Genomic DNA, 16,942 nt, shown 5'->3' on the forward strand with positions numbered 1-16,942 from the left:
GCTTGCATACTGAAATATACATGTAAAGCCGGTGCTTCTCACAATATCTCAAAAGCTCTTGGTCTTTTTTTTTGCGTAATGCGAAGGCGACAAGCACATTTGGTTACTAAATATTAAATTTTCTGGACATTTCAAGTCCTTGACACTCAGAAAACACACGATGGCAAGTTATTGGCATGCATGATGTCATTTTGCAATATCAATGCTAACGTGAACCACACGGTGTTATATTAGTCGTCTACAGGAAACTCGTGCACGGCCACCGGTGAAGTAAAGAGTCGTTGGGCTCATTGGTCTGATGAAACTCCTTCATTATCTACTACACGTGACTGCATGTTAGATCTCAATACAGTACCCCCGGACAGTCGAAGGTCAACAGGAAGTACTGGATACTGCCGTCGTGCCACATTTTGATAACCATCCCCTTGCTGGTCGTCCGATATTCATGGATGGCGACGCTAAACCTCACGCACCATTCTCGAGCCATCATCGCCCATTTGCTGAACAACACAGTCCAAACATAACCATAACCCGCAAAGAGCTCCGATACCAACCCCATCAAACATCTCTTTGACGCCAAGTCGATCCGAGCTAGAGATCCTCTTGTTCAAAATCTTTTAGGAATTGACACAGGCACACCATGAGGTCTCTCAAAATGGAATGGCCCTTATGTAAATATATGGCATGAGGGTGAGACGATGTCTGTGAGGAATCCGATATCGACGCTTCATTGCCGGTATGAGGAGGTAACTGGCAGATGGTTAGACCAGGAAGTGACGTGGTCGCCATGGCGATCCATATGATCATAACAATCATTATTTCAGAAGTGTGACAATCTGATTGGTGGTGTAGTCTTAGTGACCACACTTTCCGGCAATGTTGATATTCACATTTTTGTTACCAAATTTCAATTTCAATCAGCCAAATAGATATACTGAGTCAAAAAAGAAACTTCAGAAAATGTAATTTGAAAAATAATGAATAATTTTTCTCTGATGATACATCTATGTATCCGAAATGGGATCCCTATCTTCGACTCTAGAAAACGTTAGCAAAACCCACTCAAACCCATCCATTCGTCGTGCAAATGACGTTAGTGCCAAATCAGGTTTTGCACGTGCAGTCGATCACGTGATCTTCGCATCGAAGTTTTCTTCATATGCACGTGTTTGCATTGGCCTCAAGAATTGAAAAACACTTTTAAACCACAGTTCTAACGGTACTTTGAAATGCCACGATTGTCAAATGTGCAACGTGAACGTGCCGTTGGCATGTTGCAAGCGGGAAGATCAGTTATTGACGTCGCAAGAGCAATGGGATGCAGCCGTCGTACTGTGTATGACTTGCGAGGTCGTCTACAACAAACTGGCACCACTTCTGATCGCCCAAGGTCGGTCGTCCACGTGTGACGTCACGAGCAGAAGACCGTCAAATCGTCCTACGTCACCTACGTGACAGATTTCTGCCGGCTACACGAACCAGGGCTGAGATGTTTAGAGGTCGACTGTCCTCACAGACCATTCGAAATCGGTTGCGGGCTGCCAATCTCCATTCTCGACGTCCATATCGTGGGCCAATATTGACGCCGTTTCATCAACGTCAACGTCTGCTGTGGGCCCAACGTCACCTCCGATGGACCCAGAGAGACTGGAATCGAGTCGTCTTTAGCGATGAATCCAGGTTTACCCTCAGATTCGCGGACGGCAGGCATAGAGTCTGAGACGACGTCGTGAACGGTATGCCCAATGTTGTGTACAGGAAGTCGACAGATTCGGGGGCGGAAGTTGCATGGTGTGGGTGCTTTCTGTGGGAACAACCGTTCCCGACTTCTGGTCATCCGTGGAAACCCTCACAGCTGCTGCTTACCGCGACCAGGTGCTCACCCCTGAACTCGTTCCTTTCATGGCGGCTCATGGCCCAGGTCTACAGTTCCAGCATGATAATGCTCGGCCGCATACCGCGATGTTGACACGAAATTTCCTTCAAAACGCTGGAATCAACGTCATGGACTGGCCATCGAGGTCCCCTGACCTTAATCCAATAGAGCACGTTTGGGATGCACTTGGGAGAAGGCTTCGTGGTCTTAGGAACCAACCTCAGAATTTGCAGGAACTTGGCGCTGCCTTGCAAGAGCAATGGCGCAGAATCCCCAACCACGTGTTCACAAGCATCAGGCAGTCGATGAGGAGACGGTGTTTGGCAGTGGTGAATGAGCGGGCGGCCATACACGATATTGAACTGAGAAATTTCTGCATTTTTATTCTTGTGACTTGACATTCTGTATACCCATGTTTTGGAACGGCGGTGTAGCCTAATGGAACTGATTATGGCACTGTCAGTGTATCGAGTACATCACACAGATCTCAGCAATGAAATAATAACAATTTAACCATCTTACCATCTCTTGTTCTTTTATAGTGCCCTGAAGAAAGAATGTGAAGTTTCTTTTTGACTCAGTATATTATTCTTGTTACGTTGATGGACTCGTGCTTAATTCATTTTGAAGGTTCAGTTGTACCAGATATACATCTAGATACATATTTTATATGACGGAAAATGTATTGCTTTTTTGTATGAGTTATGCTTATTGCACAGAATTACGAATTTGGGTACGAAACTTTTCATTTTTAGGGTTTACGGATTCGTTGAGGTTACAATTGTACATGCACCCATCTCCCATATTTCATTACGCCATCTCTTCCCAAATGTCAGGAATCTGAGCTGTACAATATCTCGTGCATGGTAAAGCGCCAGCGCAACATATTCAGGGAACCAGGCTGAGTTGGGGTCTTTCTGTGATATGAAGAGACGGGTCCCAATCCAATAAACGGGAACCGGAAGTGTACTGAATCGTTCTTTCAAACAACATGGCGAATCGCACAGTGAAAGATGCTCATTCTATTAAAGGAACGAATCCTCAGTATTTAGTTGAGAAAATTATACGCACGCGTATCTACGAATGTAGATATTGGAAAGAAGAATGTTTCGCCCTTACAGGTACTCCATATACTGTTCACGTTTGGATTTGTAAACATCATACATCCATTCTCGTCACCTGTTTTCGTGGCAACACTGTATTTCGCCATATCTCGCACTAGAAGCATTATATACAGCAATGCAGTCGTGTTACAAATGGATTTACAAGTAGTTTTCGTGATAATTAGTAAACATGCTGAACTCCCGAACGAAAAATGTTCAATATTTGTACCCATTTAGATTCTACAATCAGAGACCATATGATCTCTGCTGCAATGCTACATAAATTGGAGCCGATGAAATTCCATCATGAATTCACATATGATTATTTTGATTTGTGGTCATTTAACTGAATCTGTCGAGTGATGAATTTGACCTTGAGCCAAGACCGGCTGCAATCATCCCATTGATGATATCATTACTCTGAATCTGGTGTCAATCACTAATTATAGGTGTCAGTTTCCATGTTTTGGGGTTCTGCTGTCTCAGAAATGGGAAGCATGATTCATTGTTGATTTTTCCAGACACATGATATGTATGTCCATTTACCGTAATTAGGGTTTCTTCTGAACATGCTGAAGCATTCTAATATCTTGACATACATGAAAGTCAAATGTCCACTATTATAGATGTATCATTGTAAAGGAAATAGTCTGGATCTCAAATGAACTAAAAATTAAATTAATTAAAAGTAAGTTCTGTATTTCAGCTGCCTTAATGGTGGACAAAGCCATGGAGCTGAGGTACATGGGAGGGATCTATGGGGGCAACATCAAACCCACCCCATTCCTATGTCTGGTGCTGAAGATGCTGCAGATACAACCCGAGAAGGACATTGTGGTGGAATTCATCAGAAACGAAGATTTCAAGTGAGCCACCAGATTGTGAATGATGTATGAATAGCACTGGCCCAAAGTGAAATCATCCAAATAATAGGTGTGAAATGTTACGATCTTTCCACAGTTCGGTACATATTGCAGTACAAGGCCTTAGTTTCGGTCAGTTTCGGTTCATTATTATGAGATATGATCATAATGCAGAAAATTGACAGGAGCCGAACCTTACATTGTTTAATAACATGGGAAATAATAGCTGTAATCTTTGTTATTTTGACTGAACAAAACTGTCATTTAAACAGGTCAATATAATGAAAATACCAAATTTTTGGATTGCATTACGGTATACCAAACCGAAGGCAAAGAACTGTGGTTCTACTAATACCAAGGTATACCATTTCACCCCTACCTAATAATATTTGCTTATAAATGACCCCTAACAAATAACCATCCTGACAGTTATCATTGTATATCATCCGTAAGCTATGGTATCACATCACTTATATGATACCACCGTGGCATTGCTGGAATGTTGCTAAAAGTATTGTAAAAATAAGCTCACTCACTCACTTCTATGATCAGTGCTATTGATGCATACAGTTGCAGTAACAGCCATACCTCTTGCTGTAGTCAGTCTCTGGACCCTGGAGGATAGATTATATAAAGTCAGTCCAATTTATGTTCATGGTGCTAAGTCCATGATCATTTGGCAAGTCAAGATTGTCTTAGTCTTAGGGCTAAATTTTTATTTAACTTCTACCTTGTTTTATCTGCCAGTAAATGTTGTAACTTTATTTCTTGGACTAAATGTTACTCTGCTTTTGCAGTTGGCAAGTATCCTGGTCTGGGAAGTGAATATGTTTATTTCTTATATGATTGGAAGTTAAATAGGGGATTTATTTCATTCTCTGACTGTCTATTGGTAAAATAAATCCAGTCTGTCAAGTGATGATTCTAACATTGAGCCAAGACCAGTTGCAATGGTGCCATGATGATATCTTGACTCTCCACTCTCTGTGATATAAATTAGTCATTACTGAGCATATGTATCATATATATACTATGGATTTATTTCACTGACAATTATTACACTGACAATTTTATGATATAAATCTGGTATTTATGATGTATCACTATAATGTTTAAAATAAGAAATAAAATATGTCATTCAACTTTTGATAAGGTTACAGAGACTCACTACTTGTGGAAACTTCCAGATTCATTGTATTGGTAATAATGCATTGTATTCAGAACCTTCTGTCATGCATGACAATGCATCTCCATGTCCCGTGTAGGTATGTTCGAGCTCTTGGAGCAACCTACATGAGACTTGTGGGGACATCATTAGACTGCTACAAATATCTGGAACCACTGTACTATGACTATCGGAAACTACGTCACATGAACAGATCTGGAGGTGGGTATACATTAACACATTCTATGGTTTGACTGGTCCATGACTCCAGTCATGTATTCCGATCCATGTTAATGAAAATTACAGAAAAAATTCAAAAATTGAATTAGAAAATGTACTTTTTTCTCGTTACTCTTAATGTTGGTTAAGTTTGAGATGTGGAAAGGTGACTTGTCTTTACTTATGTTACAGATGAGATATGTATTATATGTAGTTTGATATCCCATTTCATATGTTCAAACTTTAAGATAACACCAGTGTATGAAGATCTCATTTTTATAATCAAGAACTGAACAAATATGGCTGTTTAATCTTGAAGGGAAACAGGCAAAGACTTGTGTACATTTGTGTGCTTTTTCAGAATTTGAAGTTCTGCACATGGATGAATTCATTGATGAATTATTGCGAGAAGAAAGACTCTTTGACATCATCCTTCCTAGAATACAGGTAAAATTTTACATACAAGTGTGCCCTACAGTGTGGATGCTACAGCTGTTTTATGGTCAGTGAAGTCTTCCATAGACATCTGCCATTACAGTTGATAATATGTCATCTATGTGTGATTCATTCAGAATATATACCAGCCCTTCTTCTATAGACATCCGACATAGGTAAGTACATGGAGCATTATAAATACAATCAAAACTTTAAGATTGCTTTATCAACCATTTTACTAATAAAACTGGTTACCATGGTTACAGAAGCGGGCTGTGTTGGAGGAGACAAACCAGCTGGAGCCCCGAGTGAGTGCAGTGGAGGAAGACCTCGAGGACATGGAGACAGATGAGGAGGAGGAGCTGGTTATGGTGAGTCCACACATCTAACAGAACACATATACAGACATAGTGAAAGTATCTGAGCATTCCTCTATTGTTTAGTTTAAATTAAAATTGGAAGCAAGTCCCTCAGTTCAAACATTTAGATCAGATAGGCTTCATTTTGTCCTTCAGCACTAAGGGGCATGGATGCCTAGTTGTCTGTGGCACCACAGTTTGTCGTTCCTTTGCATCCCTCAGGTGTGCCAGAATCCTTGTTGGTTCAAATCCCAGATTCACCCTGATTACTATTCATGGTTTGTCAGTACCATGCCCTTACTTGTGTTTCACCAATCTGGTAAAGATGTAAGACATGCATCAGTTAGGCTGTTGTCCCATATCAGGCTGACATCACTTGGATGAAACTAATCGATAATTTTTGAAGACTGTCCTTTGAGCACTACTATGAAATTCAACGAGGGTGCTTTATCTCAGTAGCTCATCACATAGATTTCAAACAGGTGGTGTATGGCAAAAATCTTGAATATCCTACAGGCGTTTGAACCAAATACAGATTGAAAGTATCACCTGTGGTTTTGTCAGGAATCTAAAAGAAGTCCATCACCAGAGAAGTCAAAGGGTCACCGAGATCAAGACAAAGCAAGAAGTCCATCACCCCGGTTCCGTCGCAGTAGGTCAAGGTCACCACATAGGAGGTCAGTTTATCATTCACATACGACAACTATAAAATTTAATAACCATGACCACAACCATTATCGTACTCTATGTACGTTAACATCGAATTGTAATACCAGATGGAATGGATCGGAGATTGAATGTTTAATGGTTTGTGTAAATATAACCTAGGGGGCCATTTAGGCCACATCTCCTGTATCAGCTGATGAATTTGTTTGTGTGTTTGCTTGTTATTCATTCATTCATTCATTCATTCATTTCCAGAGACAGAGACAAAAGTCCATCACGTCGAAAGAGGTCAAGGTCAAGAGAGCGAGAGAGGAGACATGGTCACAGGTCACATAAAGAGGATGATGATGATAGGTAAGATGGGAACTGTTACTTTAATAAACGTATAAGATTGCTGAATAATTGAGTAACTGCAATGTCCTTCACAATCGTTTCTGATACTTATTTCGAAACTGTTGTAAACCCAAACAACTTCATACAGAACAGGGGCGATGGGGTAGCCTAGTGGTTAAAGCGTCCGCTCGTCACGCTGAAGACCCGGGTTCGAATCCCCACATGGGTACAATGTGTGAAGCCCATTTCAGGTGTCCCCTGCCGTGATGTTGCTGGAATATTGCTAAAAGCGGCGTAAAACTAAACTCAGTCAGTCAGTCATACAGAACAAACGGTACAGGTCAGGTAACTGCAATCATGACATCTATGAACTTGTTATGAGAATAAATTAAATTCCATTTGGTCTTATTTTGATATTTAAAGCTGAAATGTACAGGATATTGAGTTTGCCTATCAGTATTTGGTGTTTTGATTTTGAGTTGTTCATAATATAGTGACAACCTATTATTTTCCCTGTAGTCTGTAATCATTATAGGGGGCGGTGGGGTAGCCTAGTGGTTAAAGCATTGGCTTGTCACGCCGAAGACCCGGGTTCAAATCCCCACAGGGGTACAATGTGTGAAGCCCATTTCTGGTGTCCCCCACCGTGATGTTGCTGGAATATTGCTAAAAGCGGCGTAAAACCTAACTCAGTCAGTAATCATAATAGCAGTGACTGAAATTTGGTCACTGGTTCCTTGTAATCCTATCAACAAGTCAATCAGTGGTTTTGGATTTCTATTGATATGGTAAAATAATGGGGCAATCAGTTGAGATACGTGGATAAGACAATATCCTGCCCCCTTGCAATCAAGCTTCAATGCATTGTTGTAGGAGGAGGAGATCTAAGAAGAGCAAGAAAGACAAGAAGGATGACGATCGACATCGTGACAGAGATCGAGACCGGGAACGGGACAAGGACAGGTCTAGACATCAGGACCATGATCGGGACCGACGTGATCGTGGAGACAGATCACGAGGAGGGGGTCTTAAACAAGAGATTAAAGAAGCTAATGAACTAAGAGCAAGACTAGGCTTGGCACCATTGAGGCAATGATTGAATGTATGGGGATACCGTCCTGCATGACATCATTCAGAAAGAGCAGGTTGAGGATCTTTGAAATGCAAATAATCCTGAGTTGATGGTTTGTTTATGCATGATAGGATAGGAATCTCTATTTGCAAAATGGTGAAATCTTAAAAGCTATCTACAGCTGAGCAGGTTTCAGTCAATAGTTATGAACAGCTGACTCTTACAAATAAATAACTGTATGGTATTTGAAGATAAGATGAGGTTGGCATGAAAGCGTAATTTCTCTGTGCATAACCTTTTCCCCTGCTTTTCATGAAGCTTGTGTATATATGCATTTTAACATCAGACAACCGTTGGCACTGCAGTGTGTGTCATTTGTATTAAGTTTCATGATCATTGTGTAAATAAAGTCATTTTCAATGAATCTGTATTCAGTTTATGGCATACAGTTAGGTAACAACTCCAAATGTGAAGATATTAAGGTGAACACACCTAGAGATTGTCATAGCAGTACACATCCCATTTGTTTGTGGCATAACTACATGTAATAATGAACAAGACAATGCTACCAGCAGATTCTACTTTGACTAGGAGACAAATTCAGGGAAATTCTTATCCCAGTCGAACAGAACCAAGCAGATGTCGCAAAGCAGGGTTGTGCATTCCTTGAGTTTAATAATCTGTTCCATACACAGGCCACACACAAAGCCAATGGGGACTTAGTTTTGTTTGTAACGTCGCACTCAGCAATATTGAAGATATATGGTAGTGGTCTGTAACTAGTCGAGTCAGGACCAGACAATCCAGTGAACAACAGCACAAGCATCAATCTATTCAATGAAGATATGACTTATGTCAACCAAGTATAACCAAGCCTGCCACCTGACCCTGTTTTGTTGCCTCTTATGAGAAGCATTGGTTGCTGAAGACATATTCATCTTCACAGGTGGAGCATTAGTGAATGCAGTCACTAGATAGGTAATTTTCCATGTTGTTGGGGTACTAAGACATGCAGTCTGCAATTTCAAACATTACATTCATCAGATGCACATTGGATGGCCGATTCAATGTCCTTTGGTATGTTATTAATGTATGAATGAAATTATAATTCCCATGGAATCTCCGAGTGTTTTAAAGACATTTGAGTGGTAAACATGAGTTGATCATCTGAAGGTCATTTTTGTTGACAGCTTATGCAGATGTAAAAATATATATATCCTTGTTGCCATGAGTGGTGAGTGTGGTATGCTGAAAGATGCAGTAAAATTCTCTGCTGGAGTCATTAAAATTAGGACGGCGACCAAATCTCGGACAAGTCCCCTTTTAACCAACTTGACCTCTGGGAAACTGTAAGACCTAAATACTGTAAACAAGAAGACAAAGTCATCAATATCCCCCGCAATGGCAAAATACTCTTCATGATTATGTCTACGAGTTATGATTATGTCAAATATTTAGGTGTGTATGTAGAAAAGTGGAAGGAGAGTATTGATAGGTTTTTAAAGTTCTGCTCCAGAAAGCAGCACTATCACCAATTTCAGTCAAACTTGTTGCCATCGAAATGCCAAAAATATTTTATTCAGAATTCCCAAACTACCAAAAGGCACCAGTGCACCACCAGACCAATCTATGTGCCAAGTTTGGTGAAGAAACATTGAACGGTTTTAGAGTTCTGCTCCGGAAAAGAGCACTACTACAATTTCAGGCTAAGTCAAACTTGTTGCCATGGAAACGTCATAAATATTTTATTCAGAATTCCAAAACTACCAAAAGGCACCAGTACACCACCAGATCCATCTATGTGCCAAGTTTGGTGAAGAAATATTGAACGGTTTTAGAGTTCTGCTCCGGAAAAGACAAATGTGCACACGGACGGACGGACGGAGTCCATTTTAATACCCCCCCGCAAAACGCTTTGCGGGGGATAATAATGGTCTAGCTCTTCTTGTAAATTCAGCCATCATGGAAGCATACAGAAATTTGAGATCCACTCCCAGGTAAGTGAGTTAGTTTAATTTTACGCCGCACTCAGCAAAATTATAGCTAATAGGCAGCAGTCTGTAAATAATCGAGTCTGGACCAGACAATCCAGTGATCAACAGCATGAGCATCGACCTGCGCAGTTGGGAACCGATGACATGTGTCAACCAAGCCAGCGAGCCTGACCACCCGATCCCGTTAGTCGCCTCTTACGACAAGCATGGGTTACTGAAGGTTCATTCTAACCTGGACCTTCACAGGTCAGATCCACTTGCTAATGAATATAGGAATTCAATGGTTGTTTCTTTAAGCATGATGAAAACTTCTTTTCATTTATAAATATTGGACAAATGCAAATGACCAGAGTTTCAAAAACAACCAGGATACATCTTCAGCAAGTATCTTTTTATTGAACACTTGAAAAAGCAGCAACATAAACAGCATCCATGCATGCATAACCTTAATCACAATTCTTAAATCAGAAACAAAACAACTGTATTTTAAACAAAATATATAATTTTATTTAGATAGTATCACATCAGTAAGAATTATATTTTAAGGAATAATAATTTTTTATCCTCGAATGTTAATCCTCCAATATATCTATAATCTAAGGGCATTTTATGCATATATTTTTCTGATTCACAGGGACATTCTTTTCACTACTTTCACTACATAACCATAACACGCACACAAAGTAACCATAGCAACATAGCAACATTCTGAAGACACAAATAATACACATCAACATCACAGAACTCAACTGGCACAAAACAATATCTCACAGAAATGGAATATGATGCATTTGATGCTAACAAAAGTTTCTTGATTAGATAAGCATTTTCATCAAGGTTCAAGCATATTTTGACAAGCCAGGAGAAAGGTACTTCAAGTTCAACACATGTACAAAAACAAAATGGTAGATATGTTACTTTTATCTGGTAAAAAAATACCCCAACCTTAAAACTGGAATAGCACCTCAGGACATAGCAAGTGGTTTTTACAGTATAATGACTAAATAAGATGGAAACATAGACAACTGGTTCTCAGGCAAGAAGTTTTTGATGATTGAAATGTTGCATTCAGCAAAAATCCAGTTACATGATGGAGGTCTGCAATAATCAAGACTGGGTCAGGCTGATATGGGTGAGCAGGGTACATTTACAGGCAGTCAAGGCAATTAGATAAGCAATGGTAAATGGGGACCTACCCTTCCCTGGAATTCCAAGGGGATCTTTTTAAAAAGGGACCAGCTACCATTCTTGCTTAGGTGAAAATGGCATCGATATCATATTCAGACTAAACAAAAAGTCTGAAGCTAGCAGTTCTATTATGTCTACTGATATGGGTTTGCCTGAGAACTGATTGTGTTTCCAAACTTATGGGCAGTATTGAAAATTGGAAATAATCATGAACACAGATGAACACAAAAGGTAATATAAAAGATTGGTCATTCCTGTTGTCACTTCATGAAACTACGTGACAACAACACAAGGTTTGAGAAGGGGCTCCACAGATTCAATCCATGCTCTTAAATGGTCAGATTTACTATGTTTTCCCAGGATGTTTATTATTATGACAAGCAGTCACTTTGGTACATTCACTATACAGAACCACACCTTGAATCTGTATCTTGAAACGTTTCCTACTCATTATGACCTGTGTAGACACAGCTTGGTATTCATACATATATGTCAGCCGACATATTTTGGAAAGACATTTATACAACATGCCAATATTACAGAACATTGATTGCACATGTGACAAAAGGTAATATCAAATAATACAAATGCAACACAGTTTGGCAAACAATAATACTTTTTCAGGAATGATTTCTTTGAAAATCATTGTAATGTTTGGCAAAAAGAATACATTTCAGGAATGACTTCTTGAGAGTATTTTTGCAAAGACCTCTGGCAAATATAAATATACTTTAGGAATGATTTCTTTTAATATGTATGGTTAAAGGTTTGGCAATCAAAAGTAAATTTAGAAGCAATTTCTTAAAATACAAAAAACATAGCAATTAACATACTAAATTGGAAAGCCAACATATTTAACATGTCACTTACCGATAAAGTCAATATAGACAAAAGTGGGAAGAAAACAGACTTTCAAGCACAAAAGTCAATTGACTTTTAACACAATTCTCTTAAACGATCTATAATCACATAACACCACCAAGTATGTTGTGTTCTATTGAAAAATTGTCCATCTGAATCCTGCCCTGTTGTAAGTCATCAGTTGACCCACTTTCAGTCACATGGACTAGGAGGGGATATCCTTAAACAATGCACTATATTGAACCATGAGGCAAGTTGATAATCAATGTGTAATGCAATACCTATTGCTTCAACAAATTTTCAAAAGTACAAAATATATCTTCTTTATAAAACATGCACCAACCACAACAATCACATTTTGTCATGGAATAACTAGGAAGACATAACAAGTCTATGGCAAGAGACACTGGCAGTCAGTAACAGATGTTTCACAGGGCTCAGAGCAATCATGACTCTCACTGTTTTCAGTAACACAAACAAATTATCCATGACTGTTTTGCATAGATATTAGATAACTTCAGAAGCTAGTCACCTTTGATGATTTGTTACGCCCCTACATGAGGTGTATCTGTCCAGAAATATGCTGATTTGAGACCAGCTTAGATGTAGTGATCATATCTTCAAAGAAGAAAGGATATGCACCTCTTCTTAGTCTACACTTGCCATGCAGACATCCTCACCATTGAGGAGGCGTAGCGTCTTTTCGTCATCAGACAAACTCTCCATGGTCGCCGTGCTCTCTTGTGACTCAGGAAGATCTTCCTCTGTTTCTCCTTCGCCTTCTTCCTGGACACCTTCGTAGTTTAGTAAAGGAGGATCAACACACTCACACACTGCATAATTTGCCTGATTGTCAATATACTTGTCCACATTACATTTCAGGTCTTCTCTCCCGATCCTTTGCATTAACTCTCTTAACAGAGACGTGTTGCTTCTTGATATTTTTTTCAGACCATGCAAATGTCCAAGAAGATCAGCCGTGTTTCTTATTTCACAACATTTTTTAGTCTTGATTACTTCATCGACTGACAAGACCAGTTTCATCTGGGAATATTCCTCATCACTGACTTGAGTCGAAATATGCAACATTAGTATTGCATAATCAGAAAACTGGCCACATGCTCTATTTTCTAATAAAACCTTCGTTAGTCCTTTTGAGGCTTGTGTTTGACAGTTTTCTTTCTCACAACCATTATTTCTCTCAGTAACTGTCCTAATGGCGGTGAACCGCTTGCCAGGAACTGCGGCCATGACTCTGAAACAATATGAACAATTATTCAAAGTATCCACTTTAAATGTTCTAAGAAATCTTCAAGGCATTTGAATATTCATGATATTGGAATACTCAACTTCATACACATTTTCACTGAATCAGACAAAGTAAATATCACAAACATAATCTTTTAGGTCAGGGTTTCGTATGTTTATTGCGAACATTGCCAGAGCTACAGATAACTTTTAGGGTCATTGAGTTATGTACTCGCTTGTGTTCATCTCAATTGGGTATCCTAATTTTCCTTAGAGTAACCAAATAAATTATACCCACTTCACTCAAAGTCAATTGGGTACTTTGCCATTTTCCATAACTTGTGAAAATAGAATAAAGTTTAAATGTTGGGCGGTTTACGTGTGTGTTATTTATATTTGATGTGGTGCCAAGTTCGTGTGCTGAAATGGAACCTCACAATATACCTCAGTTATTCTATCTATCCTCAGTGACCTCAATCTGTAGTGCATGGGTCTGCTTACTTCAAATTCAGGTAGGTTTCTGAATGTTACAGTACAAAAGCTAAGATTTGGCCTTTATGTGTGTACGCATGTACGGTCAAATTTATTGAGTATTTACGAAAATTCGGTAAGAGTTCCTCCCGTTCCCCCATCCCAAATAATATTTATAAATTGATATATACTAGAATTATTAACAAAACCTAACACAACAATTACTAGAGGACTCACAAAAATAACTAAAAGCCCCAAAATTAAGTACAATATATACTGGCTAGCCAGTAGGGTTGAACCACTTAGTGTTACGTCTGTTAATCTGCGGAAAAAAGAATATGGGGGAACGGAATGAACACTTTCCGAAAATTCAAGCGTAATTTACGCAGATACGCAGCTTATCTGTACCTCTGAATCACTGCACAATAAACAATGTTAACACTGATATGATCGTCTAAATTAGAGCAATAAACTAGAAATGGGCACCCGCTGTTAACAAAATTATTTTTATCAACGACTGACTAGCACAAACCAGAGACCATATATCTATTATATGGTCTCTGCACAAACGTACAATTGTTTGTAAAAAAACAAAGAGATAATTTTAAGGAGTCTACACGTAACTCATGCAAGTAAAAAACTGGCTCAGTACCTGTGCTATTTTCGTGTATCGCCACTGCAGCTCCGAACAGTGCACTGCCTACAACCAGCTAGCTGACAATCTAGAATACAGGAATGACTTCCCTCTAAATATTCGTCACAATGTTTTTTCAGAAAAGTGGTCGTGCGTTCATGCATATCACGTATATACACGTGTCGCAGCTTGACCTGCTTGCTTCATGTGCTTTGGGAATTTCCCTCTTACTATGGTGATGCTTGTTCCCGCGTTTTCAGCTGCGGTACTTTAAAAATAGGGAATCGTTTTCAAACGAACGTTAGAATATGTTTTTGCATAACAGAAGTGATCCACAATTTAAAGGGAAAAAACATATGTCAGCTTCTGTTCGTATGAGGAACACGACGTTTCGAAGTATATTCCTACTAGGTGGTGTTTCTCATATTAAAGAAGTTCAAATCCATATCCCTGCCCAATTTATTAGAATTTGTGTACGAAATATGAAAGATTATTGGGCCTCAAGAAATACGGATTCCATACTACCCGATAAACAGACTTGAAACTAATATTCTCCATATCATTCTGCGCTTTTCAAGAAGCTGGGTCCAAGGAATTGTACTTTGGGTACAGTGCGTTGTTAATATAAGCGGAAACCATATAATATGACACTAATAATCCATTACATAGGTGTTTATATGAAAATACTGCCAGTGTGTGCCTTTGAAGACGTAGGATACTGGGGTCCATGTATTGGGTTGTAGTCAAATGGGTCGAAGGACAAAAGGGCCGGAAAATAAAGTGAAAAAGGACGAAAATAGGGCCGAAAAATAAAAAATGAATAAATTACATAATAAAATAGTGTTTAGTTTGTTGTTATTTTAAATGGAAATTGAACATATCACTCAAATGTTTTCGTTTTTAAATGTCTCGACTCAGTGTCATGACTAATCTGTATAGTGTGCAGGGTTCCAAGACTGTAAAAGGGAACCAGCATGCCTTAGAGTGTGATCAAAGTCAGCCATGGACACAGGGATGACTCGTGAAGACAATGCCAGGCAAACTAATCTCAATCCAAGTAAGAGCTCAAGTGCGTAGTACTTCATTGGCGGATCCAGAGGGGGGATTCAGGGGGTTTGCCCCCCCCTCCCCCTTGAAAATGACTTAAGACCTTATTGAAGATTTTTTTTGCGTTGGTGGAGCCAATGGGGGGGATGTCATGGGTTCGAACCCCCTTACCCCCCACCCCTTCAAAATTCTTGGATCCGTGGATGAACTTCCTATTGATTGACTCTTAATTAGTAGTTAATTGGACCATAGAGTTAATTAAGTACCGAATAAAGATTGATGGTGGAGTCTACTAATGCCTACAGTGAATAATGCCTACAGTGTTAAATAAACAACTTTACGCACCAGTGCTGCTGATTGCACCTGCCTTCAACCTTTCAATAAAGTGGCATGGTCCTATTTCAAAGTGCACTAATGCCTACAGTATATAGAAAACAGTAACTTTCTATGTTGAGAGACATTTTATTTGGTCATTCATATACATATGTACATTCATATACATATCTTTCACATTGTTGTCATATTTTTCTTAATTTTCTTAAACTTTATTCATATCTTTCACATAGTAGTTTGTTTTGAGATAAATAAATTTACATAAATAAACATAATCATTTATTTGGATTAAAATGTAATTAAAACTTAATTTGATTCATGATTATATATACATATATACATCTTTCACACAGTCAACTACCACATTCATTAATAAAGTCATTGTGGTAACCAAAAGTAATTTACATGTATACACACAGCTTCACACATTCATCAACATAGTCATTTGGTTTTCAAGCTAGCTTGATCAAATATCCTGCAGCAGTCAGGACTTCCAGGGGTGTCTTGATACCAGATGTCAGCTGGGCCTTCAGACGAGTGAGTCTCTGGTCAGTTTCTGTGTACGTCCTCTTGCGGGGTGGGGGACGGGCGCCATGAGCCATCTGCACCAGCTTATTTCTCTCCGCTTGCTCCAGCTTCTGCAGAACCTTCACAAGAGCGAAAATGTTCGGGTGGGCTCTCTGGACGGTCTTGTTGAGAAGAAGAAGTCGGGTAGATTCACCTCGCTGAGCGTCTGGGGAAGTGGCGGCATCATCTTCCGTCTTGACCGTTGCTGCTTCACCTCGGTCAAGTCGGGAAATCTCCTCATCGTAGATCACCTGAACTGGCGTCGTCTCAGTCTGTACCCGCTGCCTCAGGGAACTGGCAATCTTCATGGCTACCTGGTCTTCCTGTGGGTGGTTGTGTGGGGTCTGATTCCGAACAAACTGTCCGACTGTCGTACACTTGCCAAAGCAGCCACCTTGAACACACTTCCAGTGTACACACGTCTGTCGCCTGTTGTTGAGTCTGTAGCGGTATCCCTCCAAGAGTACCTGCTGTCCTCCTTTCTGTGATGTGAAGTATTCGACTTTCT

General features: G+C 39.5%; 1 protein-coding gene and 1 long non-coding RNA gene across 2 annotated transcripts; one reads left to right on the forward strand and one right to left on the reverse strand.

Annotated features, from left to right (window-relative positions):
- The first annotated feature begins 2,851 nt into the window (after positions 1–2,851).
- On the forward strand, positions 2,852–8,515 carry LOC124259285 (pre-mRNA-splicing factor 38A-like). Its single transcript, XM_046693426.1, has 8 exons — positions 2,852–2,997; positions 3,686–3,845; positions 5,108–5,229; positions 5,588–5,673; positions 5,928–6,032; positions 6,585–6,697; positions 6,942–7,040; positions 7,893–8,515. Exons 1-8 carry the CDS (start codon positions 2,868–2,870, stop codon positions 8,113–8,115), a joined length of 1,038 nt encoding a protein of 345 aa, XP_046549382.1. The 5' UTR covers positions 2,852–2,867; the 3' UTR covers positions 8,116–8,515.
- A 1,943-nt stretch (positions 8,516–10,458) lies between these two features.
- Positions 10,459–14,744, reverse strand: LOC124259374. Its single transcript, XR_006893828.1, has 2 exons — positions 14,506–14,744; positions 10,459–13,389 (listed from the first exon to the last, which is right to left on the reverse strand). It is a non-coding gene; the product is annotated as an uncharacterized LOC124259374 (long non-coding RNA).
- Positions 14,745–16,942: the final 2,198 nt, after the last annotated feature.

Source organism: Haliotis rubra, unplaced genomic scaffold (assembly GCF_003918875.1).
Source record: "Haliotis rubra isolate DU_JTF1 unplaced genomic scaffold, ASM391887v1 Scf10, whole genome shotgun sequence".
NCBI lineage: Eukaryota > Metazoa > Mollusca > Gastropoda > Lepetellida > Haliotidae > Haliotis > Haliotis rubra.

Excerpts from the sequence above, each read along its gene's own strand:
- LOC124259285 (XM_046693426.1), top strand. The coding sequence starts at position 2,868 with ATGGCGAATCGCACAGTGAAAGATGCTCATTCTATTAAAGGAACGAAT. Across the intron at positions 5,230-5,587 it reads TCACATGAACAGATCTGGAG|AATTTGAAGTTCTGCACATG; the intron begins GTGGGTATACAT and ends GTGCTTTTTCAG. Across the intron at positions 5,674-5,927 it reads TCATCCTTCCTAGAATACAG|AAGCGGGCTGTGTTGGAGGA; the intron begins GTAAAATTTTAC and ends CCATGGTTACAG.